The 24,436-nt window shown below is 45.0% G+C and overlaps 1 protein-coding gene across 4 annotated transcripts in view; it reads left to right on the forward strand.

Annotated features, from left to right (window-relative positions):
- GRIN2A (glutamate ionotropic receptor NMDA type subunit 2A) overlaps window positions 1-24,436 on the forward strand; it is a 400,022-nt gene that overhangs the window by 316,436 nt on the left and 59,150 nt on the right. For all 4 annotated transcript variants that reach the window (XR_002342428.1, XR_002342429.1, XM_021086652.1 and 1 more), the window contains 3 exons: window positions 2,142-2,267; window positions 5,864-6,093; window positions 16,593-16,753. Coding sequence is in view for 2 of the 4 variants with exons in the window: in XM_021086652.1 (XP_020942311.1) it covers window positions 2,142-2,267; window positions 5,864-6,093; window positions 16,593-16,753 (517 nt within the window). In the remaining 2 variants the exon portion in view is untranslated. The remainder of the gene's footprint in view (window positions 1-2,141; window positions 2,268-5,863; window positions 6,094-16,592; window positions 16,754-24,436) is intronic.

The raw sequence follows: 24,436 nt of genomic DNA on the forward strand, positions 1-24,436 counted from the left end.
CCTAGATGCAGGTTCCTGGGAAGGGACAGTGGTCAAGTGTCGGGGCACTGCCCAGAGTGTTTGGCAGTGGCAGCAGCAGGGTGGGTGTGCTCCCAGGGGAGTGAGAATAACAACAGGTGGTGTTCCATCACAATGCCCTTCTCTGTGGTGCCCTCTGAGGTGGTTGGGGCTGCAAGTGATTTTCATTCAGGTATCCCCAGTGGCAGCGGGCCACGCCCACCTCTGGAATCAGGGATAACTGAGGCGGTTTGCCCCCACTGCCTGCAGACCACACAAGAAGCACCCTGTCCCACTTAACCCACACAGGAGGTGCTGAACCAGCTGCTCCTAGTTGTAGGGTCTTGGGAAGGGACAGTGACCAAGAGTCTGGGCACTGCCCAGAGTGTTTGGCAGTGGCAGCTGCAGGGCAGGTGTGTTCCTAGGGGAGTGAGAGCAACGGTGTCTGATGCTTGGTTGCAGTGCCCTCTTTTTTGCCTTTGTCACAGGTGGAGCCCACTCACAGGCCCCCAGTGCTGGCAAGCCATGCCTCCCTCTGGCCTCTGAGATGACAGCCATGGTCTGTCCCTGCTCCCTGTAGATCATGCAAGAGGCACCACGTCACACTTAGCCCCCTGATGCCCTTAGCCCACACAAGAGGTGCCTGGCCACCAGTAGCCTGCACAAGAAGGGCCCAGTCTCCCCTAAATGAGCAAGAGACTTCTCGCCACCTGTAGCCTGTGCCAGAGCAGCCCCGCCCTCCGAGAGCCCACAGGCATGCGCATGTGCATGATGGGGGCGCAGGGCGTTTCCTCTGGCGTCCGCCCCCCTCCCCTCCCCAGCAATGGCGCTAGCCTCTCCTGTGGGGTCAGGACTTTGTCCAGCTTCCCTCTCGCAAGGTGTTCCCCTCCTCCGCCTGTGGCGTTCTGCTCCCCTGCCCCTGCCGCACTGCTCCTTGGCCCCTCAGGCCGTCCCCACCCGGCCAGCCCCTGTCCTCTCCCAGGGACCGACCTCCGGAGCCTGAGTCTCAGTGCCCAGCCCCCCGCGCCAGGGGCTCAGGCTGTGGTGTCCAGGTGGGTGGTTCGCATCATTTGTGCAGCTCTCCCTTGCTTTGCTGTTCTCAGTCCAGCTGTAGCGCTTTTCTCCACGACTTTGAGGTCCCTTCGACTCAGCTGATTTTTCCGTGGGTTTAGGTGGCTTCCCAGGAGGTGGGTCCCCTTTCTCCTTCACAGCTGCCTCTCGGGAATGCTAGTCCCGTCCTAATTCCTTTTCTCTCTCTCTCTCTCTTTTTCCTTTGCTCTACCCGGTTGTGTCAAGAGTTTCTTGCCCTTTTTGGAGGTTTAGGTTCTTCTGCCAGCATCCAGTTGATGGTCTGTGCGAGTCGTTTTACGTGGCGATGTGTTTTTTGATGTGTTTGTGGGGGAGGTGATGGCAACCTCTTACTCCTGCGCCATCTTGCTCCGCCCAAGCCACGTGGCTTTATTGAATTATCATGTGAATGTAATATCCTCAAATGACTTTCCAATTGCATTTAAACCTCAACATGCTTTTTAAATTGTAGAGATCTCATCTGTCTGGAGTAGAAGGTGAGATGGAGAGAGTGGTAGCATTGGGGTCAGACTGTGCCAACGCCATGATTTTATGATCCTTTTTTAGCAGGTTATGATTCTCCCTTTACTTCTGGAATTCCCAGCACATCATCTTTCAGCATGTTTAGATAAAAAGGAAAATAAAAATGAAACTCTTGCTGACTTACAGGAGCCTTATGGTTGACTGTTTGAGTCTAGTTTCATTTTTCTTTAGCTATGGTTCCCCTGGATGATTCCACAGGACCCTGTGTCCTCTTTGTTTGCATTTTAACTTGCTCCCTTGGTCTTATTATTCTACTTTGTTTTTATTATCCTTGACCTGATTTGTAAAATGTCATATGCGCTTCTCTATTTTTATTCTATTGTATGCAGTCTTATATCTCAAATATTTTGTAGAATAGAGAAGGATTTAAAGGTATGAATAAACAATGAGTAGCTTCTTTTGAATGATCCAATTCACTTCTGAGCAGGTTTCTCGGTGAGTCTGCAAATAGCCTGCTAGGCTTGCTGCTGGCCCTGCTTGTGAGGAGGAGCTAACTGACCATGTTTCCATCCTTTCGGCCCTTTTACCTGCAGAACCTTTCAGCGCCTCTGTCTGGGTGATGATGTTTGTGATGCTGCTCATTGTCTCCGCCATTGCTGTTTTTGTATTTGAATACTTCAGTCCTGTTGGATACAACAGAAACTTAGCCAAAGGGAAAGGTGAGACCACGTGGCTTCAGAAATATGATGCAAAGTTGATGCTATTTAACATACTTTCAGTGAAGATTTCAGATTTCGAAATTACAGAATGTAGAGTTATCCTATATTGCCTTGCTGTGCCACCATGTAAATGATGCTGGGCCATCGATATTACTTATAATTCCATACAGGTATGGGTTATGCACTTCAAATAAAAAGAAGGCTAAAACTTTAAAATGAGACATTTTTAATTTTGCTGTAATGTGGAGTCAATAGCTGTTAGTTGAAAACCACTGATACTTGTGGAGAAGGCATCCTTGAAAAAAGTTTCTGACAATGAATTTTTAAAATGTGCGTCAAAAGAAATGTTAAAACTACTAGTGAGTCCCAACTTCAATTTATGCAAAGAAATGGTTTTGTAGAATCTAGGTTAAGAACATTCTCCAGACTCCTGAATCAGGCTCACATTCATTTGATGATAAGTATAATGTTAAAATGGTGATTTTTCCCCCCAGTTATGTTTTCCTCTTGACCGTGCCTGACCTTAATGCATTGTACTTGATAAAGTGGTAATTAGTAAGTAGAAAATTGAACTGGGATGCATTCATTGGCTATAACTTATTAAGAGGCTCCCACACAAGCCACATCCATAAACACATTGCAGCATTTTGAGTGGATTGTTCTCAATGCACAAACATTCCAAGTGGATGGTATCAGAAGAGTGCCCAGACCAAATCTCTCTCCTGAAAAATGACTTGAGATGGTGAAAAACAGTGGATCTTCTCCATATAGTTATTCAAAAACAAGGCACTTTTGTTAACTAGGTCACCATGCTGTACAGTAGAAAACTGACAGATCACTGTAAACCAGCTATAATGGAAAAAAATAAAAATCATTATATATATATTATAAAAAAAAAGCACTTCAGTGTGCCATGGGCTCTTTTCACTTAGAGATTCAGTGAAACAGCCAACAGGTCATGGGGATCCATTGAAAAGTAGTGATTATCACGTAGACTACCTCTTATCCACCAAACATGGCAAAAATATAAATAACCACGTTGTGTTTGAATGGGCGAGTTGCCAGCCTTTCACTAAAAGGGTAATGCCACTGCCTAGTAAGAAGCTTTCCAACAGAGTGTGTCCTGAGACGGTTTTCTATGGGTGATCACACTGCAGGAGAGGAGATGTTTACATTTGCAAAATCAGAGTTTGTTGTTGTTTGTGAATTGACACATTTATTTGATGAATATGTACTGAGTGCCAGGCACTTTCTGGCGCAGGGGGGTTACATGTTAAATTGGATGAAGGCTTCCTAAGCCTTAGGGAACTAAGAATTTAGTTGTGGAGACAACATGTAAACACATAAATGAGTAATCATAGATTGTAGTAAATCTCAAGAGGAAGGGGGGAAAAAACAAAGCGAAGGGATGGGATATGGGAGCTTCTTAAATAAGATGGTCAAGCAGGGAAGGACTTTAGGAGGAGATGACGTTTGAGTTGAGACCTGAAGGATGAGAAGGATTCAGTGCTATTCAGTCCCCAGTTTCCCTAAGGGGAAAAGCAGTCTGTGCAGAGGGAACAGCAGATGCAAAGGCCTTGGCATGGGGTCAATCTTGAGATGCTCAAGAAACAGAAAAGATGTACATGAGGGAGACTGTGGTATAAGATGAAGTCAGAAGGACAAGCTGTTGGCCATGGTAAGCATTTCAAATATTTGTCAGCATACAGTGGCAGGGACGAGGCAGAATACAAACCTGTACTATGTGGGAAAGTCACTTTCTACCTATAAAAGTCCTTATCTATCAAGATGATGGGAGGGGTGGGCAGCAGTGGAGGGAGGGAGACCAGTTAGGAAGGTGTTGACAGTTTTCCAAGAGAAAGAACTACAGTGGTTTGGACTTGGATGGGGATAAAGGAGATGGAGATAAGTGGATGCGTTTGAAATATATCTTGGAAGATAAAACATTACTCCAAGGCCATCATGTGCAATTATTTCTCCTTTGGCTGAAGCACACACTAGAAGACTCTTGTGAAGGCAGGAATCTTGCATGCAACTTTCTAGCCCGTCCATTACCTGGAGGCTTTTTGTTTTCTGCTCATCTAAATGTGCAGACTCTCAGGAAATGACAGCTGCTTGTTTCCTTACACAGAATAGTTTTCTGCTACATTTCATTGTCCTTTATGGGCAAAATTATATGGGCCAGTAATAGTATTCATGAAATCAGGAATTCCCAAACATCTTGGACAGCTCCCTTGTAACTGCCCGTTTCTGATTCCCAAATAGCTTGTCACTTTCGATCAACATGCATCCCTAAGAAAATTAAGTAGTTCATGAAGTTAACTGGATTGACTCTAATTATTCTTTACTAAGAGTTCTCAGCCTCTTGGGAAGAAGCCCAGAAGATCATAAAGCGAGGCAAAGAGAAAGAGGAGAGCTTGAGCTTAAGACTAATAGAATTAGCTGCCTTCTCTTTCATGTATTGTATATGGATATTGTAAGTATTGCTCTCGCCTGAGTTTGGCCTCCCATGTGCAGGAAGCTTGTTTCCCAACTAGGCTCTCTGCCCAGAACTTCATAACTTCCATCAATCTGGATTCACTTCTGCCACTTTATTTATTGCCCACTCTTCATGCATTGCCAACTGAAGTCTGAGTAGCTCATTTTGTCATATCTTCATTTACTTAAATGACATAAAAATTAACCTTCTGTTAAAGAAGGACCCTTTCCCCATGAAACAAGGGCATAAATTGAGTTTTTCTCCCTTGCACAAAAACAGACTTGAAAGCCTTAACATGTATGTTTTACAGCCTGTGTATTCCCCTCCCCAATAAATCCTGGCATATTGTTCTGCCTCTTTAGTTAAGTCTATTGCAAGGAACACTTCAGAATCTTAAAAAGGGACATATAACTATTGCAAGCACACACAGAGGGAGAAAAAGTGCTGTGATATCAGAGTTCATTTTCCATGACCCTGCAACCAAATGTCTTCCATCTGCGAAGTGTTGGAAGAATTAAGCTCTATTGTTCTGTTTCTTAATGTCTCCATTTGGAAAGGGTTTCAGTTTGGTTTAATTCCTATCTTGTGCACATTCTACGTCTGAGTTTGAGCAGAAGCAATTGCCAGAGACAATCGGATTAGAATATCAAATATTGGTCCCTCTGAATTGCATGGTTCTCATATGGTGATGCTGAAGCAGCCCCCACGAACATATTTTTGTAAGGCTTTCTGTATGTTTCTTTAGGAGATGGGTTCCCCCAAGCGGAAATCAAACTCAAATTTAAAACAGGTCGTAACACTACTCCTCATTCAAACCCACATTTTGCATAATCATTTTCCCTTCCTTCCTCCCTCCCTCCTTCCTCCCTTCCTTTTTTTTTTTCTCTTAAGAAATGTGGCGAAAAGCCAGCTATGTATGGGAAGAATGTGAATTTTTAAAGAAGAAAGGGCTCATCGTGGCTGTGGTTCTGGGGCCATGATGGGACACACTGTGATGTAATTCTGTCTTCTGGCAACCTTCAGTGTTGCTGGAGCTACTGCATAGTTATTAGACACTCACAAGTGTGCGTTTTGAGAAAGCGAGAAAGCACTGAGAATGTCCTTTTGTCATTTGCAGCACCCCACGGGCCTTCTTTTACGATTGGAAAAGCTATATGGCTCCTTTGGGGCCTGGTGTTCAACAACTCCGTGCCTGTCCAGAATCCTAAAGGGACCACCAGCAAGATCATGGTGTCCGTGTGGGCCTTCTTTGCCGTCATATTCCTGGCCAGCTACACGGCCAACCTGGCTGCTTTCATGATCCAGGAGGAATTTGTGGACCAAGTGACTGGCCTCAGTGACAAAAAGGTAAGGTCACCTTGCTTTTATCTCTGCCTGAGGGGTTGATCTTAAATGTTCTCCCGTCAGAGGAGGCAATTCAGGCTCTCAGCATCCAAACGCATCTACTCTAAAGCACAAAGCCAAGGGATATTTTTTTCCCTCATAACTCAAATCGGCATATATCTAAAAGTTTTAGGAATGGGAGTCTAAGCTTAGCTTTCCTGCATCCTAGAGCCCCGGTCTAATTTGGAAAGGTAGCTTCCCTCGGTGGTCGTTTCTCACATTAGATGAGCGTGTTGGTGATGCTCACTGAGGCTCTGTGATCCACGTTAGTGCTTAGGCTGGAGCCCATCTCGTCAAGGAGAGAATGATGCTGAGGAAGGTCCACCAGCGTTGGACCAGGAGAAGCTCAAGGTGGAGTGGGATGCTCCAGGTGTAGCTACCTCCTCGTTCTGTGATGTTGTATGAGTCTCTTCCATACTTCGTGCCTTGGAAACAAATTTCATCTTGAAGCCCTACCCAGAGACAAACCGACAGCTCCCTTTTACTCTGTAGCCAGTCGGCCTCAGCACATCTGTCTCACCTGGAATTTCTTTGGGGGACTCAAAATGAGCAGACATGTTTCTCGTGTCCCCCTGGTTGCATACGCATCCCCAGTCCTCCCTCTTGGGCTGTGCTTCCCACATCATTGAGATGGGAGCGTCCACACCTGCCCTGTCCATTCTCTGCTGCCGTGTAACGAGGGCTGTAGGGTGTGAGCAGCTATTCAGAAAGGCACCTGGAGGAAGAAAAGAGGCAAACTGGATACATCCTTCTATTGAAATCCCAGTTTCAGGAAACAGATCCTGACTTGCTAAGCTGAGCAGTGCAGGGACTGTGGCCCTGCAAAGATTTTCTGTCTTGTGTGGGGGGATCATTTGTCTCTTTATAAAATCTCACAATCATGTCTTGCTGACATAAGTCTACATATATCCTTTCGGCATCCATCAACAAACTGCTGAATAGAAAATCTCGGCTTATCTGTGACTGAGGCTGAGCTCGCAAGAGGTACAGAGAGGTACCCTCCTCAGAGAGAGGGTGAGGGGTCGGGGTGAGTCACTTTCACAAAAGCGCCGTTACCCTTTTGAGTGGCTGGCCTCTCTCTGAGGGCTCCCTGTTGCCGCTGGAGTAAATGCCGTGCTCCGTGTCATGGCGACAAGGCCCTGTGTTATCTGGCCCACCCCCACGTGTTCCCTCCCTCATGCTCTCCGATGCCCCCCTCCCTTCCTTAGGAACCACTCGTGTGTCCACCACAGTACCCTTGCACTTGCTATGCCCTCTGCCTTTATTTTCAAGGTCAGCCCCTCCTTGACTTTCAGGTCTTAGGGAAAATACCACCTCTTAGGAGAGCCTTCCTGATCAAGGGCAGCCAACTCGGCATTCTGAGTTTGTGTTCCCATGAGACTTAGATTCCATTAGGAAGAAAGAAGCAACACACAAGTAAATGTAACGGAGAAGAAAATTCCAGGCGGGAACAAGTGTAAAACCATAAAACTGATGAGATGAAAATTGACTTGGCAGAAGGGGTTGATGGGTTACCTGGCACTTAGTAGATGCTCAGTGCACACTACTGATTGAACGAGAAATGCATGATGTGTGAGACACTGCAGGCACCCCACCTGGGTCCCCTGGCATCTCTTCCCAGCTCTCTGTGCCCTGCCCCGCCCCACCTCTGCTGACAAAGGCTTGTGCCAGGGATCTTCAGGGGATAATTACCTTGGGGCACTGAAGGTAATAAATGCCTGAATATTATTACATCCCTCCAATAATAATATCCTCTGCTGCTCCGTGGCTCCTAGGCAAACTCAGAGGTGCATTGTATTCCCCAGAGCTTTCTGTGGGATCAAGCTGAGACTTCACCTAAAATCACCCTCTTGGTTGGCTTCCTCCCTTTCCCTAACCACCTTTGCCCATTTCCTTCCTGGTTTCTCTTGGAGCCTTTTCTTAATAAATCATGGTCACGCAATTCCTTGGGTCACCTAACGCTTATGGCATCTGGGAGGCAGCAGAGAAAGCCCTACGCTCAGTCAGGGGGGCTGGATTCCTTTTCCTCTCTGCCACATGCTAGCTGTGTGATGCCTTTGCTGGCATGTTACCTCACTATGCCGCATAGCTCCCCTCTGAAAATCTGTGAATCATTGCTGGAGCGAGGATGAAAGGAGGCTGCAAATGGGAATATGCCCGATAGCCTATACGGTCCTCTACAGATACCAAGCACTGGTGGACGATTCCATCACATGGGAGCAAAAGCAAAGTTCTTAGAAGTGACTGGTGGGGCAGTGGAAGCAAGTAGTACTGTGTCCTGGATGAGAAAGTTCTTCAAGAAAGTAGTTGGCAGCAAATTTTGCTTTTGGTTGCTATTTTCAACCACAAGGGGAAAAAAAATAATCTCTTGCTCCCTAGTTTAGGGTCTAATAATGTGTCTGCTTGTGGGAAAACTAATTAGAACCACGAATAATTTGACTGACCTTCTCTGACTTGGAAACACCTCGTAACAGATACTATATCCTCATGAGACACGGCTCAGTTTCCATGCTCAGAGCGTTAGTGGCAAACAGATCGCTCTTTTAATTAAATGTTTGATACAATTAGATAAACAGCAAAATTCCTGCAGTAAATAAGCTAAATGCTCCCTGAAGATTAATAGCAAAGACACCAAGGAGGTCTGCAAAAAATATTGAATCAGTTTAATACTATATACGAGTGTCTTTTTTTCTTTTTTGTTATCACCAATTTCTGTGTAACACCTCAGGTTTATAATACTTTGCAGCCATTTGCAGTATGAGGGTGAGCTGTAAAAGAGGCACCTTTGGCACCCATGGTGTTTTCTGATGAGCTTGGGGTTAATTTATAAACAGGTGAATTTGTAGGTAGACCATCCCCTAGGAAATATTATTAAAGAAGTTGGAATGCTGGTGGAGACCCTTTCCAAAATCTTGAGGATCACTCCCACCTCTGGGAGCAGATTGATATAGTGGAAAAAGCAACACTGTGGGGGTCTAATGGATCTGGGTTCAAATCTTGACCTTGCCATATAATAGTTGTATGACCTTCAGTGTGTCAGTATCCCCAAGGCTTCATTTCTTGATGGTGGGGGTATTAATACCATTCTGGCGAGGTTGATGTGAGGATTAGGAATATAATCTTATTACAAATGTTATTTCTTCCCTCAATCCTCCTCCTTCTCCCCCTCCTCCCAACCCCCCTCCACCCTCCTCAATACCATCATCATTGCCAGATTCAAACCATACCTTTCTTCCAAGGCCTGAAATGTCATTGCACTGAGATGGCCTTTTGTGACAGTAGTGGAGGGAATTCAGGGAATGTCCACGGTGGATGAGCCCATGAGTGTGTTCTCCTGGAGTTGTGCTGGGTGAGCCTGCTGGTTGAGTGGAGGCCTCTGAGCCTCTCCTCCCTTGGAAGGGCCACAGGTGTTTGATGCTGCATCTGGAAGCATGTGGAGCTCACCCAGGGCAGGGGAGACCTTCCTGGAAAAGGGAGCTCCAGTAGCCAGGTGTTCCTTATTTATATCCACAGAATATATATATATATATATATATACACACACACACACACACATATATATATACACATATATATACACACACACACACATATATACACACATATATATATACACACACACACATATATATACACACACATATATATATATACACGTATATATATATATATATAAAATCTTTTTAGGACCATGCCCATGGCATATGGAAGTTCCCAGGCTAAGGGTCAAATCGGAGCTAGAGCTGCCAGCCTACACCACAGCCTCAGCAATACCAGATTTAAGCCCCATTTGCAACTTACACCACAGCGCATGGCAATGCTGGATCCTTAACCCACTGAGTGAGACCAGGGATCAAACCCACATTCTCATGGATACTAGTTGGGTTGCTTACTGCTGAGCCACAATAGGAACTCCGAAGATAGATTTTTTTTTTTTTCTTTTTGCCTTTTCTAGGCCACTCCCATGGCATATGGCGGTTCCCAGGCTAGGGGTTGAATTAGAGCTGTAGCCACCGGCCTACGCCAGAGCCACAGCAACACAGGATCTGAGCCACGTCTGTGACCTACAGCTCACAGCAACGCCGGATCCTTAACCCACTGAGCAAGGCCAGGGATCGAACCTGCAACCTCATGGTTCCTAGTCAGATTCGTTAAGCACTGTACCACGACGGGAACTCCCGAAGACAGATATTTTTAATCAATGTGTAGCGTTTGGTTCCTAAAGGAAATAAAGAAGTGTCCCGATTACTTGTTATACTTTTCCTAAAGGTTTTACTTCCCAGACCTGCATCCCTCCTTCCTCTGTTATAAAGCACTTGCCATGACTTATTCACTGGAATGACTCTCTGACCTGTCCACATACCAAATGGAAAAAAATTTAGAGCGCAACCCTCTGATCTTCTGTTCTCTGTATTGGAGGGAAACTGGCTCTTTTATTTGGCTAAAATCATGCTGGTAACAGCAGGTGATGGGTTGACATATCCAGCATTGGTGATGCCAGTAAACATTTTATGATTAATTGCAAAAGCTATCCTCAATTTACAGATGGGGAAACCGAGGCTCAGAGAGCTTAAGCGACTGCCCCAGATGAATTGGTTCTAAAGTGGCTGATGAAAAGCTGAACCCCCTAAGCCGAAGGCCAGGGAAAGCTGGTTAATATAAACCATGAGGGCAACCTTGAGAGAGAGAAGCACAGGGGAGACCCCTGCACCACCCCTTCCTGGGCCAGAGCCCGGATGTGTTTCTTTCTCATTGCACTCGGAATTCTCTGGGGACGAGTTGCCCCAGAAATCATTCCTGTAAGAAACACAGTGTCCTCGACACCAGGCACTGGGGTTCCAGCCCTGGGTCATCCTTGCCCTTTGCTACTTTTCATGCAGTCGGTCTTGACTTTCTAGGGAATCATGAAATTAATTCAAGGGTTGTGACACCCAAGAGTAGAACGCCATGGCTAATGGAAGAATATACCCCACGTAGAGAGAGAGAGAGTAGCGCGACGTGGTGCGCACCTGTGTGCAGGGTGGAGATGAAAGCTGTATCGTGAGTCATGCCTTCAGAAGGGTGACAGCCTTTAGTTTATCGGGAGAATTCCTCGATCTGGGTGTTAGGCTGAGTTTAGGGTGGCTGATGGTCCCGTCAAGACCAGGGAAGTGTGGAAATTCATCACAGAGGCTGAATCTATGTCTGTGTCACTGTGCAAACCAAAGGCAGAGAAGAAACGGAATTGAAGAGAGCTGCGTGGCTCTGCTGCAGATGGTGAGTGAGGGGGAAGGCAGTTGGGCGAATAGGCCATGGATGTCTCAGGAGATTGGGAGAGAAGGCTGCAACTAGATTTATGAAGACCGCTGCAGCCTCTGGGCCTGAGTAGACAGCTGCTGCCCTGCAAGTGGGCCTGGGCAGGTGCCTCCCCCTGCTGCGGTGGGGAGTTGAGGCGAGAGGGAGTACAGGGAGCACTTGGCTGTTTTTGTACACTCTTGTGCACCCGTACATACACACTCCCAACACAAAGGACCAAGCAGGAGGATCTCATTTGGACAATGCGTGGCTGCTTCCCCCCAAATCCCGTTGTGCCTCCTTGTTAGGCAGCAGCATGGCTCCTTTACCAGGAATGATCTTCAACTGGAAATTTTAATTAACAGTGAAATGAAGTGAGTCTGGAAAAAAGAAAAATGTTGTTGACTGGCCTGACACTGGGGGAAACTTAGATGCTTTCTCCAGCTGTCCCCAGTCCCGTGAAAGACGTGCTGGCCTGGAAATCCAAGAGGCCTCTGGATTCCAGCCCTGGTTTGGCCAGAGATTTGCTTGGTGTCCTTCCCTCTCTGGGCCCTCACCTCTAAAAAGGGAGAGGTCATTAGCCATGGTCTTGGGGCATGATAGAGCTCAAACCCGAGGTTTGAAATCTGGGCCACTACTTCCAAGGAGCATGAGCTTAAGCAGGACATGTAACCTCTCTGAGCCTCAGTTTCCTCACCTGTAAAAAGGAGCCTCGAAGATGAGCTACCTGGAGGGGTTGTTGTGACATTTAAGTTCTTGGCACAGAGCTGACCACAAGAAAGTCCTCAAAAACTAATTCCAGACTTCCATAAGTCACAGGAAAATGAGGCCCAGGTTCCTTTTTTGCTCATGATGATGGTAGAATGAAAATTAAGCATAGTTTTATTTTTGCAGGCTTACTCCATTCCAGGCACTGTTCGAATTACTTAACAAATGGTGTAGTTTTAGATCTTCCCACTGATCCCAAGGGAAGTACTGATCTGTGTCCCTCTCTGCAGGTGGAAAGTAAGTAGAAGCAGGGGGAAGTGAAGGGCTACAGGCCCCACAGTCTGTAAGTGATAGAGCCTGATTTTTTTTTTTTTTTTTTTTTTTTTTTTTTTGTCTTTTTAGGGCCACACCCGCGGCATGTGGAGGTTCCCAGGCTAGGGGTCTAATCGGAGCTACAGCTGCCGGCCTACACTACAGCCACAGCAACGTCAGATCCGAGTCTCATATGTGAGCTACACCACAGCTCATGGCAACACCGGATCCTTAACCCACTGAGTGAGGCCAGGGATCGAAACTGCAACCTCATGGTTCCTAGTAGGATTTGTTTCCACTGCACCACAGCGGGAAGTCCTGAGCCTGATTTTTTAAACCGGAGCTCAGACTTGTAACCATGACCTTGTGCTGCCTCTAGATTTTTTTTTTTTTGGTCTTTTTGTCTTTCCTGGGGCCACTCCCATGGCTTATGGAGGTTCCCAGGCTAGGGGTCCAATCGGAGCTGTAGCCACCGGCCTGCGCCACAGCCACAGCAACGCCAGATCCAAGCCACATCTGCAACCTACACAACAGCTCACGGCAACGCACTGAGCAAGGCCACGGATCGAACCCACAACCTCATGGTTCTTAGATTCGTTAACCACTGAGCCACAATGGGAACTCCTTTGCCTCTAGATTTTGTTTTATTTATTATTTTTTTTATTGTTATTTCCCCAATACAATTTTTTTCCCACTGTACGTCATGGTGATCCATTCCAAAAGCAGTAGTTTGCGTCTATGAACCCCAAGCTCGCAATCCATCCCACTCCCTCCCCCTCCCCCTCCCCCTTGGCAACCACAGGTCTGTTCTATAAGTCCATCATTTTCTTTTCTGTGGAAAGGTTCATTTGTGCCTTATATTAGATTCCATATATAAGTGATATCATATGGTATTTGTCTTTCTCTTTCTGACTTATTTCACTCAGTATGAGAGTCTCTGGTTCCATCGATGTTGCTGCAAATGGCATTATTTTGTTCTTTTTTATGCCTGAGTAGTACTCCATCATGTATATATATCATATCTTCCTAATCCAATCATCTGTTGGTGGACATTTGGGTTATTTCCATGTCTTGGCTTTTGTGAATAGTGCTGCCTCTAGATTTTAAATGCATTTCTGAGACTCAGACCCGGTTCTCTGGCCTCTTCATCTGGTTAGGTTGCCCCAGGCCCTGAAGGTGTGAACAGATGTTGGGGAGGGAGGACATTTTTCTCTATCCTTTTAGGTTCTTCTGCCTGGTCTAAGAATGAAATTGACAGGAGACAGATTAAGAGGAGAAAGTCTAATTTAATCTTGTATGTACAGGAACCCCGCACACATGAGAGTTTCAGAGACCGGAAGGTAAAATGAGGTATATATGTCATCCTGAGCTAAGGAATCAGCTCAGGGGCTCCAGAGGGGAGGAGGGTGATTCACAGGATGTTGAGAAAAGCAGATGTTCAGTAATTAGATGTTTACTTATCATAGGTCAGAAAATGTTATTTCCAATAATAATTCTCATTATGAGCAAGGCCCCCAATTTAAATTCTTTTTTTTTTTTCCTGTTCTTTTTAGGACTGTACCTGCAGCATATGGAAGTTCCCAAGGTAGGGGTCAAGTTGGAGCTGCAGCTGCTGCCCTACACCATAGCCACGTCCATGCCAGATCCAAGCCGTGTCTGCAACCTACACCACAGCTCACGGCAATGCTGGATCCTTAACCCATTGAGCGAGGCCAGGAATTGAACCTGCATCCTCATGGATACTAGCTGGATTGGTAACTTGCTGAGCCACATGGGAACTCCCCCAATTTAAATTCTTTAAGGGAAAGAGAGAAGTTTCTCTTGAGGCTGCAGGGTCTCAATTGCCTTTGGCTCAAAATGATTCATGTGCCAAAGTGGCAAATCTCAGAGAGAGGAGGGATAAATTAGAAGTTTGGGATTAGCAGATACAAGCTACTCTCTATGAAATAGAGAAACAAGATCTTACTGCATAGCCCAGAAAAAATTATTCAATAACTCGTAAAATAAATTCCCTCCCTCTCTCTCTCTCTCTCTCTCTCTCTCTCTCTCTCTATATATATATATATATATATATATATATATATAGTTTCTGCTATACAGCAAAGTGATTCAGTTTTATGTATAAATATATATTTAAATATAAATAAATTTATAAAACTGAATCATTTTGCTGTATAGCAGAAACTAACACAACATTGTAAATCAACTATACTTCAATAAAATTTTGTTTTAAAAAAAGACTAGAAAAATTCAAGACCAGATAGACAGCTTCACTGGTGAATGTTACCAAATGTTTAAAGAAAAATTATCACCCATCCTTCACAAACTGTTCAGAAAAGTGGAGGAGGAACAGGGAACACTTCCTAACTCATTCTGTGAGGCCAGTATTTCCTTGATACCAAACTAGACAAATTAGAAGAGAAAATGATAGACCAGTAGCTTTTAGAAATATTGATGGGGGAATTCCCATTATGGTGAAGTGGAAATGAATCCGACTAGGGTCCAGGAGGATGCAGGTTCGATCCCTGGCCTTGCTCAGAGGGTTAAGGATCCGACGTTGCCATGAGTAGCAGTGTAGGTCACAGATGCAGCTTGAATGCTGTGTTGCTGTGGCTGTGGTGCAGGCCAGCGGCTGTAGCTCTGACTGGACCCCTGGCCTGGAAACGTCCACATGCCCCGAGTGCGGCTCTAAAAAGCAAAAAAAGAAAGAAATATTGATGCAGAAAGCCTCACCAACATACTAGCAAACCAAATCAGGCAGCAGTGTATAAAAACAATAATAATCTATGACCCAATTAGATTTATCCCAAGAATGCTTGGGCGATTAAACATAGGAAAATAAATCAATGTAACACACAGTATTAGTAGAATGAAAAATCATGTGATCAAAGTGGCACACCTTGGGGAGGCCTGTTCTGAACCCCATCATAGGACAGCATCACCCAATCAGGGAAGACCAGGGGTGCATGGACAGTGGACCAGAGGCTCAAGAGCCGTGCGGGACTGGGCACCCCAGGAAGCTACCAGTTAGCTTGGACTTCGGCTCAGCAAACGTTCGTGAGCTTGCCCTTCCACTTGGTCTGTGTTAGACCCCCTGTAAGTGTTGCACACACGCATGCACACAGGAACGAATGATGGGTAGAGAATGAGTGAATGACGTAGCATCACTGTAAGGAAAGAAACACGATTTTCCCTCTGTCCTTCTAGGTTCCTGGCTGAGACCCACCCCCCCAATAATGAATGACAGATTAATAGAAGAAAAACAGGGGTAGCTTCTGTATACTTGAGCGCCACCCAGGAATATGGAGTAACTCCCTGAATAGCCCAAACTACCAGCTTAAATGCTGTCTTCAGCTGAAGACAAAAGGAAGATGTAGGACGGTGGGGGCCAAGGAGGGGAGGAAAGGGCACTTCTGGGAGGTGACGGATAAAGCGCAGCAAGCACGGTTGTTAGGCGGATCTAAGTCTTCTCCAGGGATAAGAGTTTCTAGAGATTTAGGCCTTCTCTTCCAGGTACAGAGAGGAAGACGCAAATATAAGTTGTAAGATTGTGTCATTTTCAAAAGGGTTAACCTCTACCGGATTTTCAGAGTTTCTCCTGTGTCTGCTGTTGCCTAAAAAATTACCAGCGACCCCCCATAATCTGCATGCCAGAAAGGCATATTTGGGGGGGGGCGGTGGCAGAACCTGTTCTCCTTCATCATTTTCTGGGTGAGGTGAAAGGACTTGTAAGTGGAGTCCAGAGAAGGGAGGGGCTGGGGAGGATCCCAGACAGTGTCATCAGAAGCCTCATGAATGAACCGAAATCCTAACATTAATTCCGTCTCAATCAGTGTCTCCTGAGCACCACTGTGGGCCAACCGCTAGGCGAGTCTCTATGATGGAGCCAAAAAATTCAGTCCAGCGGGTATCTATTGCTCCTAGCCAGGCCGTAGGCTGGGCACTAGGGAGCAGGAAGGAACAAGACACTTCACCGTGTTTCCCACTTCCTGGAGCTCACAGACCAGGGCAAGGTGTGACCAGGTAGAAAGGAAACAGGATTTTTGGTTTTTTGTTTGTGTGTTTGTTTTTTGTTCTGAGCTCACGCCTGCTTTTGTTTCACTCCCAACCTGAGACGGAATGATGGCTGACTCTTCCTCCCCCTCCCCACCCCGTCTGTCTCTCTTCAGTTTCAGAGACCTCACGACTACTCCCCTCCCTTTCGATTCGGCACGGTGCCCAACGGCAGTACGGAGAGAAACATTCGGAACAACTACCCCTACATGCATCAGTACATGACCAAATTTAATCAGAAGGGAGTAGAGGACGCCTTGGTCAGCTTGAAAACAGGGTAAGGATGGCGGTTTCTTTTGCTCGCAGGCCTGCCTGGTGATAGATCTTACAGAAAAGGGCTCTGCCCTCCTCGTTGCTTGCCTGCCCCCATGTTGTGTGCTCTGGAGAGCAGGGGGCCAAGGAGGACCCCAGCTGAGGGTGGCTTTTGTTAGTCTGATAAGCATACAGGCTTCCCTCTGAGTTGTGTTATGGAAAAGCAAATCCAGGGCCCTTGGAAATGTGGAGAACCAGAGGGCTTTCTTAAACTGATAGAAGTTGGTCCAACTCAATGGGATGTTTTAGCCAAGCAGGAAGACCTAAGGAGACAGAGTTAATTGGAAGGGGTGAAAACAAAGTACTGTAGATTTTTATTTGATTTGAAGTAGGAGTTTTATGGGGTGAACTTTTCTGCGAAAACTAAGGGTATCCCACTGAGGAAGGGGAAAGAAAATATGGAGAGAAAAGCAATGAGAATTCAGCCTCTGTGGAGGTGCAACTAACATTCCTGCCTACCTGTCACTTCAGATGCACTGGGAAGGGTAGCTTCAGGAAGTAACTGAAGCTGACCTGTTTTATGATCTTGGACCGTTAGTCAGTCACTCTCAGCCTCATACGAAAAGTGGGGATAATGATAGGAACTAATTCATAGGGGTTTTATGAGGATTAAAAGAGAAAATTTGCTGGAAAGCATTTCAAACAGTGCCTGGCAAAGAGATAGGATCTAATTGCTAGTGTTGTTATTTGGTGTAGAGGTTAAATTCTATTCCATGGGCTCTTTAACTTTTTGAAGAGTCAGGAATGTGTGAAATGTGTTTTTGAAAGGGTTCCATTAAAAATGATTCTGTTTTGGAGTTTCGTTGTGGCACAGTGGGTTAAGGATCCAGCATTTTCACTGCAGTGGCTCACGTCACTGCTGCACTGCTGTAGCACGGGTTTGATTCCTGGCCTGAGAACTTCCACAAGCTGTGGGTGTGGCAAACAAACAAACAAACCAAAAAAACCCCAAACAAACAAAATAATGATCCTGTTTGTTTAATGAGGAAAGTCTTGCTTATCTGGAAAATGAACTTACGGGGCCATCTCAGTCATCAGGGATTCCTGGCAAGTAAAATGGGCTGCAGTGTCTTATCCTTGAAGACTAATGCACAGCCTCATCCTCTCGGCTGCTCTGCAGGCCCATATGGGAGGCCTTGCTGCTTCTTTTGAGTCTGGTGAGGCACAGGGGCCCCTTTAAACCGTCAAGCCAGGAGCTTTGGCCAATGGCAGTTTGTCCTTTCAGTCTCTCGGGAATCTCTTTGATAAATCCAAAGGGGCTGGGATAGCATTTACTTAGAAGTTGAGCCCATTACTTATCCGAAACTGATTTACCCACTGCTCATTCTGGCTTGAAATGACTTTTTTAAAAAACTTTTTACTGAAAAGCATAACAAAAATGCAGAAAATAAACAACGGGCAAGTATTAAGTATACTGCATGATGGTTTTGTCCAAACGGATCGGATCTGACCATCCAGGTCAGTTAACAAGAGGTCCCTGATTCCCACAGCCCCACGCACACCCACACCCCCACACCCCTCTTCCAGTTCTTGTCTTCATGGAGCACCCTCATTTCTAAAGCAGTAGATTCTTTTGTCCTATTATTGTAACATGTAATACAATCAGGTTGTAGATTTTCTTTTTTGTCTTTTTTGGCTCCACCTTTCTGTTAGTGAGATTGCTGCTGCTATTCCAATTCTTTCCTTCCCATTGCTGGGTAGAACTTCATGTGGGGCTGTACGCCAATGCACGCCTCTCTTCTAATCTTGATGGTTGTTAGGGTAGCACCCCATTTGGGGCTATTATGACTAATAATAGAGCTTTCTCCTGCATGTTTTTTAGCGTAGAAGTAAGTGTGTTTTTCTCGGTATAGACCTAAGCCTGGAATTGCTGAGCTGTAGAAGGTAGTATGTTCAATTTTAGTAGATACCAGAAAAGACAAATATTTGATGACTTCCCAGTGTGGCTATATGTATGGGTTCTTGTTTCCAGTGTGTCCGTTTCATGAACTTATACAGTTGCTTTGAGCGTAAATGTGATGACAATGGTTAGAAACAATGGATGAAGGCTGACTGGTCCCTCTTCATCCATCTGTCACCCAGAGCACAAGATAGGTTGTTTTCTTTCTTTTGGGATTCTTTTAAAATAACGAAAACAAAAAAGGAGTTGAGGAGGAGAAACCCTCCCTGGCCATAAATTGTGCAAATTGTTCTTGGGAAGCTGTGTCATAATGACAACATCCATCTTCGTAAACTTGGGCAGATGGTGGGTTTGCTCTATATTCAATCCCACGTGAAGGGGGTGCATGACACTGTTACTTGAAACTTGGAAACTAAAGCTAACGGATGTGAGTTTTTGTTTTTGTTTTTTTTTTTAAGAAATAAATATACATATGCTTAGGGGTGAGGGCAGTGACCTCACCCCTAACCTCCTGCTCAGTCCTGGAGATTCTGTTTTTTGTTTTTTGGGTTTTTTTGTTTGTTTGTTTTTTGTTTTTTTTGAGGGCCATACCTGAGGCATGTAGAGGTTCCCAGGCTAGGGGTCCAATCGGAGCTGTAGCTGCCGGCCTACACCACAGCCACATCAACGCCACATCCAAGCCGCATCTGCAACCTACACCACAGCTCATGGCAACGCCAGATCCTTAACCCACTGAGCAAGGCCAGGGATCAAACCCGCGTACTCATGGATACTAGTCAGGTTCATTAACCACTGAGCCACGACGGGAACTCTCATCCTGGAGATTCTGTCTCAGTGAAGTTGATAATGAGGGAAACCAGTCTTACATGTTTAACAGGCTCCTTGGTTATTTATATAGCTGAATTAAATTAAATTTTGAATCAATAATAGTTACACGATTCAAAAATCAAAAGGTAAGTATAGAAAGAGATAAATAGTAAAGAGCCATCCTTCCACACTGTTCCTTATTTGCTTAGGAATTTCCATAGTAACACATTTATTACTTTTCTGTGCACCCTTCTAGACCTTTCTCTATCAAAGCATAAATAGCTACAGAATTATTTTTTACAGATGTATAATCTTTCATGGCACGAGTGTCCCACTGGTGTTTAGTCAGACCTCTGCTGATGGATATTTAAACTATCATTTTTTATTGTTGCAAACAATCCTAGAGTGACTATCTTTACATACATATCACATGCGATGCAGAATAAATGCCTTGGATTGCTGGGTCAAAGATTGCCCATAGCTGTACTTTTGACAGGCATTGACAAATTTCCCTCCCAAGGAAATTCACCTTTACCTCATCAATGTATGAGAGTGCCTGTCTCCCCAGAGTCTTTGCCAGCAGTGTCATCAATTTTCTAAAATTTTGCTACAAGAATAGGTAAAACATGTGCCAAACTGTTTTTTTAATTTGCACTGTTCTTACTACCAGTAAATTTTTACCATGTGTAATTAAAAGCCTTCTGCAATTCCTTTTCTGAAAATGCTCATTACTCTTTCTGTTGGCTTAATGGTCTTTTGTTTTCTTAACAAATTTATCTTTTAGAGAAATGAGCCCTTTATTTGTGGTGTGATTACAAATGTTTGTCCTAATTTTTTTGTTTGTCTTCTGAGCTTGCAGATAATTTTTTCCAGTGAGGATTTGTATATTTCGAAGTCACATTTATCCATCTTTTTAAAAATGACTTCTGGATTTTGAGTCATAATTGAAAAATCCTTTTCCCTCAGGTTACCGAATAATTTTCTCCTATTTTCTTCTGTTTTGGTTGCATTATTGCCATTTGGAATTTTGTGGGGTGCAGAGTAAATGATTATGAGAAGCCATAATTTAAGAATTGCCACCACAGAACTACACCGAGATATGACTAACTCTTGGTGTTACTCTTCCCTGCTCATCATCTCACTGCACGGGTATGTCTTTCAAGTGTCCACTTTACCACACTTAGTTGCCTCTCCCATCTCATTTACTTTTAAAATTTTTCATTATGAAATAAATTACCTTAAAATACAAAATATACTATGAAATAATTTTACAAGAGTAAATAGGGTAAACCGTTTAAGGAACCGTAATAATAAAATTAACTCCTCATGTAAAAATAATAGTAAAATAAACTCCAGCTTTGATAAATAGCCTCAGAGTTCACGTTGTGGCTCAGCAGGTTAAGAACCTGACTAGTATCCATGAGGATGTGGGTTCGATCCCTGGTCTCACTCAGTGGGTTAAGGATCTGGCGTTGCTGTGAGCTGTGGTGTAGGTCACAGATGCGCCTCAGATGTGGCATTGCTGTGGCTATGGTGTAGGCCAGCAGCTGTAGCCCCTAGCCTGGGAACTTCCTTAAAAAAATGAAGTGATTCCCTTCCTTCACCATGTACAGATCTCTAGAAGTTTCTGTCCCTCTGGAAGGTAGAGGGAGGTGCATCATGTGCTTCTGCATTGTTGGATTTCAGGACATTCCCCTTATGTACCCCCAGTACCCTTAAATCCAGCAAGGCTTGGCTTAGAAAATCCAGAGCATGCAGCTCAGCTGCTGGGTCCCTGCCCTCTACTCACAAGTCTCAGTGACATCTGTGGCTTAGTGAGGCGTGTATGTATACACCAGGGGCGGTGAAACGGGGAGGCTTCTTTATGGGTTGTAAGGCTGTAACTTCCCGGAACAGTCTGCAACACAAGGGGGTCTTTGGATTATGTTTGCATGAGAGTCCCAACTTGGTTTGAGTCCGGGCTATGTCATTAGCTAGCTGTGGCCTTAGACAAGTCATGTCACCTCTTTGAACCTAAGTTTCCCCATCTAAAAGGCAAAAGGAATAGATTCTTTGATCTTTGAAATAATTCTGAGATTCTGTCCTTTGTGGCATATGTTTGAACACATATTTAGAACTTACCAAAATATAAATCCAGACAAACCACAATGATAAATGGCTGTCGTTTTTGCAGAAAAGATTTAGAATAATTCTCCAAAGCTGGGTGTCTCCAAGCCTGGCCAATGGATCATCTCTACCTGAATCACATGGTTACTAGATCCAACACAAGCCCTTCTCTTTAGTGATGGAGCCTGTGAATTTGCATTTTGACAAGCATTCTGCTGCTCCAGATGATTTTGATACAAGCTAAAATTTGAGAACTGCTGTTCTAAAGGAGTTCAAAAACTACATTAGACACGTAAAGAGTAGACCATCCAATTTAAACATGGAGCTTATCTTCAGGATCCATAATCACCTTAAGAAGAGCATAGGGACAGAGAAACTTGAAACTAAGTTGTTAAGTGTCATTTGAAACTAACTTAAGTGTCAATGTTTTTTGAAGGTTATAATAAAAGGAGAGCGAGCATCCCAGGAAGTGTCAAGCAAATCAATGAGAAAATAGGATTTGATGTGCACAACATTGACAGAGAGAGGATTTTTCAGGAACAGGGGCTCTCCTGAGCCAAAGTTGGATGAATAAGCAGTTTGTGACCCCTGGTTCCAGACCAGTGTTTCTCAAAGTGTAGCCTGAGTCTGAATCAGCAGGGGTGCTAATAAAAATGTAGATTCCTGGAGTTCCTGTCATGGCACAGTGGCTAACGAATCCGACTAGGAACCATGAGGTTGCGGGTTTGGTTCCTGCCCTTGCTCAGTGGGTTAACGATCCGGCGTTGCCGTGAGCTGTGGTGTAGGTTGCAGACGCGGCTCGGATCCCGCGTTGCTGTTGCTCTGGCGAAGGCCAGTGGCTACAGCTCCGATTAGACCCCTAGCCTGGGAACCTCCATATGCCGCGGGAGCGGCCCAAAGAAATGGCAAAAAGACAAAATAAATAAATAAAAAATAAAAAAATGTAGATTCCTGAGCCCCACTGAGCCAACAGAACCAGAATCTCCGGGGCGGGGGCCTGGGGCTCCCCATGCTTTAACAAGCTCTTCAGGTGATTGTGATGGACGCTAATCAGATTCTGAGAACATCTGCTTTAAAAGAGGGAACTGAAGCCGCAGCGAGTGGAGACAGATTTAGATTTATAAACGCTCAGTCATCAGAAGCTGATGTCCTCCAAGCAGTTTTGGCAAGTGGGCAAAACTGCAAGCATGGCACTTCTGCCAGATTTAAATTAAACCATCAACGTTCCCAGGATGCCGAAGAGCCTAATATTTGAAGACGCAGTGGGATGGTTTTTTTATTTTTATTTTAACTGATTTTCATGTCCAATTATATGTATATAGACTTATGAAAAAGTCCCAGTTTCCTTTAGAAACATCCGTCTTGAGCCTTCAGGCCCCCCCAGTTCTCTTTCTGATTTCATTTCCAGCCCATCAGTGTTGGGAGAGAGACAGGCATCTTTCAGCTTCCCTCACAGTGAGCATTTGGGAGAAGAACCGGAGCGGAGGGTTGCCTTTTGCCGATGGACATTTTTCTGCAAGGCCCAAACTCTCCTCAATGATGTATCTATAAAAATAAAGGGGGGGGGTGGTCACATCTCTTTGCCAGGGTCAGAAAGCTCCTCATAGAAAGCTGTTCTGGAACACAGCTTCTCCAAGCCTCGGGGGACCAGGAATCCCTGTTTTTATTAGCACTTCCAGTGCCTCAGATCCAGGCAGTCCCTAGGCATTGAGAAGTTAATTCACTGAATATTGAGAGGTGGTGTTCTGTCTGGGATGGACAGGACCAAGAAGAGGTAGGGCCCGGAATGAGTGGAGGCATGAAGAAACATAAGCTTAGGTTTGGTCGTGTTAAGTTGGGAAGTGCCTTTGGGGCAACATCATCTTATTTCTGTATCATCTTTGCATTGATTGAAACCTAACCATCTGTGAGATGCACCTTTAAGCACATTCCATGCACAAACTCATTTCATTCTCAGAAGACCATGAGCTGAGTACTCTTACTCATATGAACTGAGTATTATGGCTCCTATGAGCTGAGTACTGTTGCTCCTGTGAGTTAGGCACTATTACTGCAGTGAGCTGGGCACTGTTACTCCTATGAGCTGGGTACTTTAAGAGATGAAGAACCTAAGGCTCCTCAAGGTTAGCTACTTACCCAACAGGATGTTTAACTAAGTACCTGCATCGTAGGATATTTGACTGAGGAGTTAGGCTTGCTTCCCAACTTGGCTTGGCAGTGCCAGCCGGGCAGTTGGACGTGTGAGGCTGGAGCTCAAGGGAGAATTGGAAACTGAAGTTACGCATTATATTATTGAAGAGAAAGAAGCATAGCGCCACCTTTGCAGAGTCTTCTGGCTGGTCTAAGTATTAACTGGGCCGGAGACAGATGAACAGGAGAAAATCAAGAGTTTAATAACGTGTATTAAATTACTGAAGTAAAAATTAAACAACGTGTTCAGTTAAATTACTCAGAGGGACCTGAGTAACTCGCCACAATGGCCCAAACCCTCGCCTCCAATACCATCTTCAGCTAAAGACAGAAGAGGATGTTGGAGATACGAGCTCGATCTTCAAAGGCGAGGGAGGCGTGGAGATGGAGGGGCAGGTGTTTACTGGATAAACATTTGCTGGGTGGGTGGTGCAGAGACCGTGGTCTGCACTCTGATCTCCAGGCCCTGCCCAGTTCCCCGACCACCCTGACCCCACATTCTCTGCAGAGATCTCTGGTGAGAGCTGTAATCAGGGACCAGCTCTCAACCTAATTCTTTTAGGCAGTTAGGAGAAAGGTCAGAGTTTGTTTCTGAGTCTTTGGGGCCTTGATTGTTTTCAGCTTGAAATAATCCACATGCCAAAG

The sequence above is a fragment of the Sus scrofa genome, chromosome 3 (genome assembly GCF_000003025.6).
Source record: "Sus scrofa isolate TJ Tabasco breed Duroc chromosome 3, Sscrofa11.1, whole genome shotgun sequence".
In the NCBI taxonomy this organism is placed as follows: Eukaryota; Metazoa; Chordata; class Mammalia; order Artiodactyla; family Suidae; genus Sus; species Sus scrofa.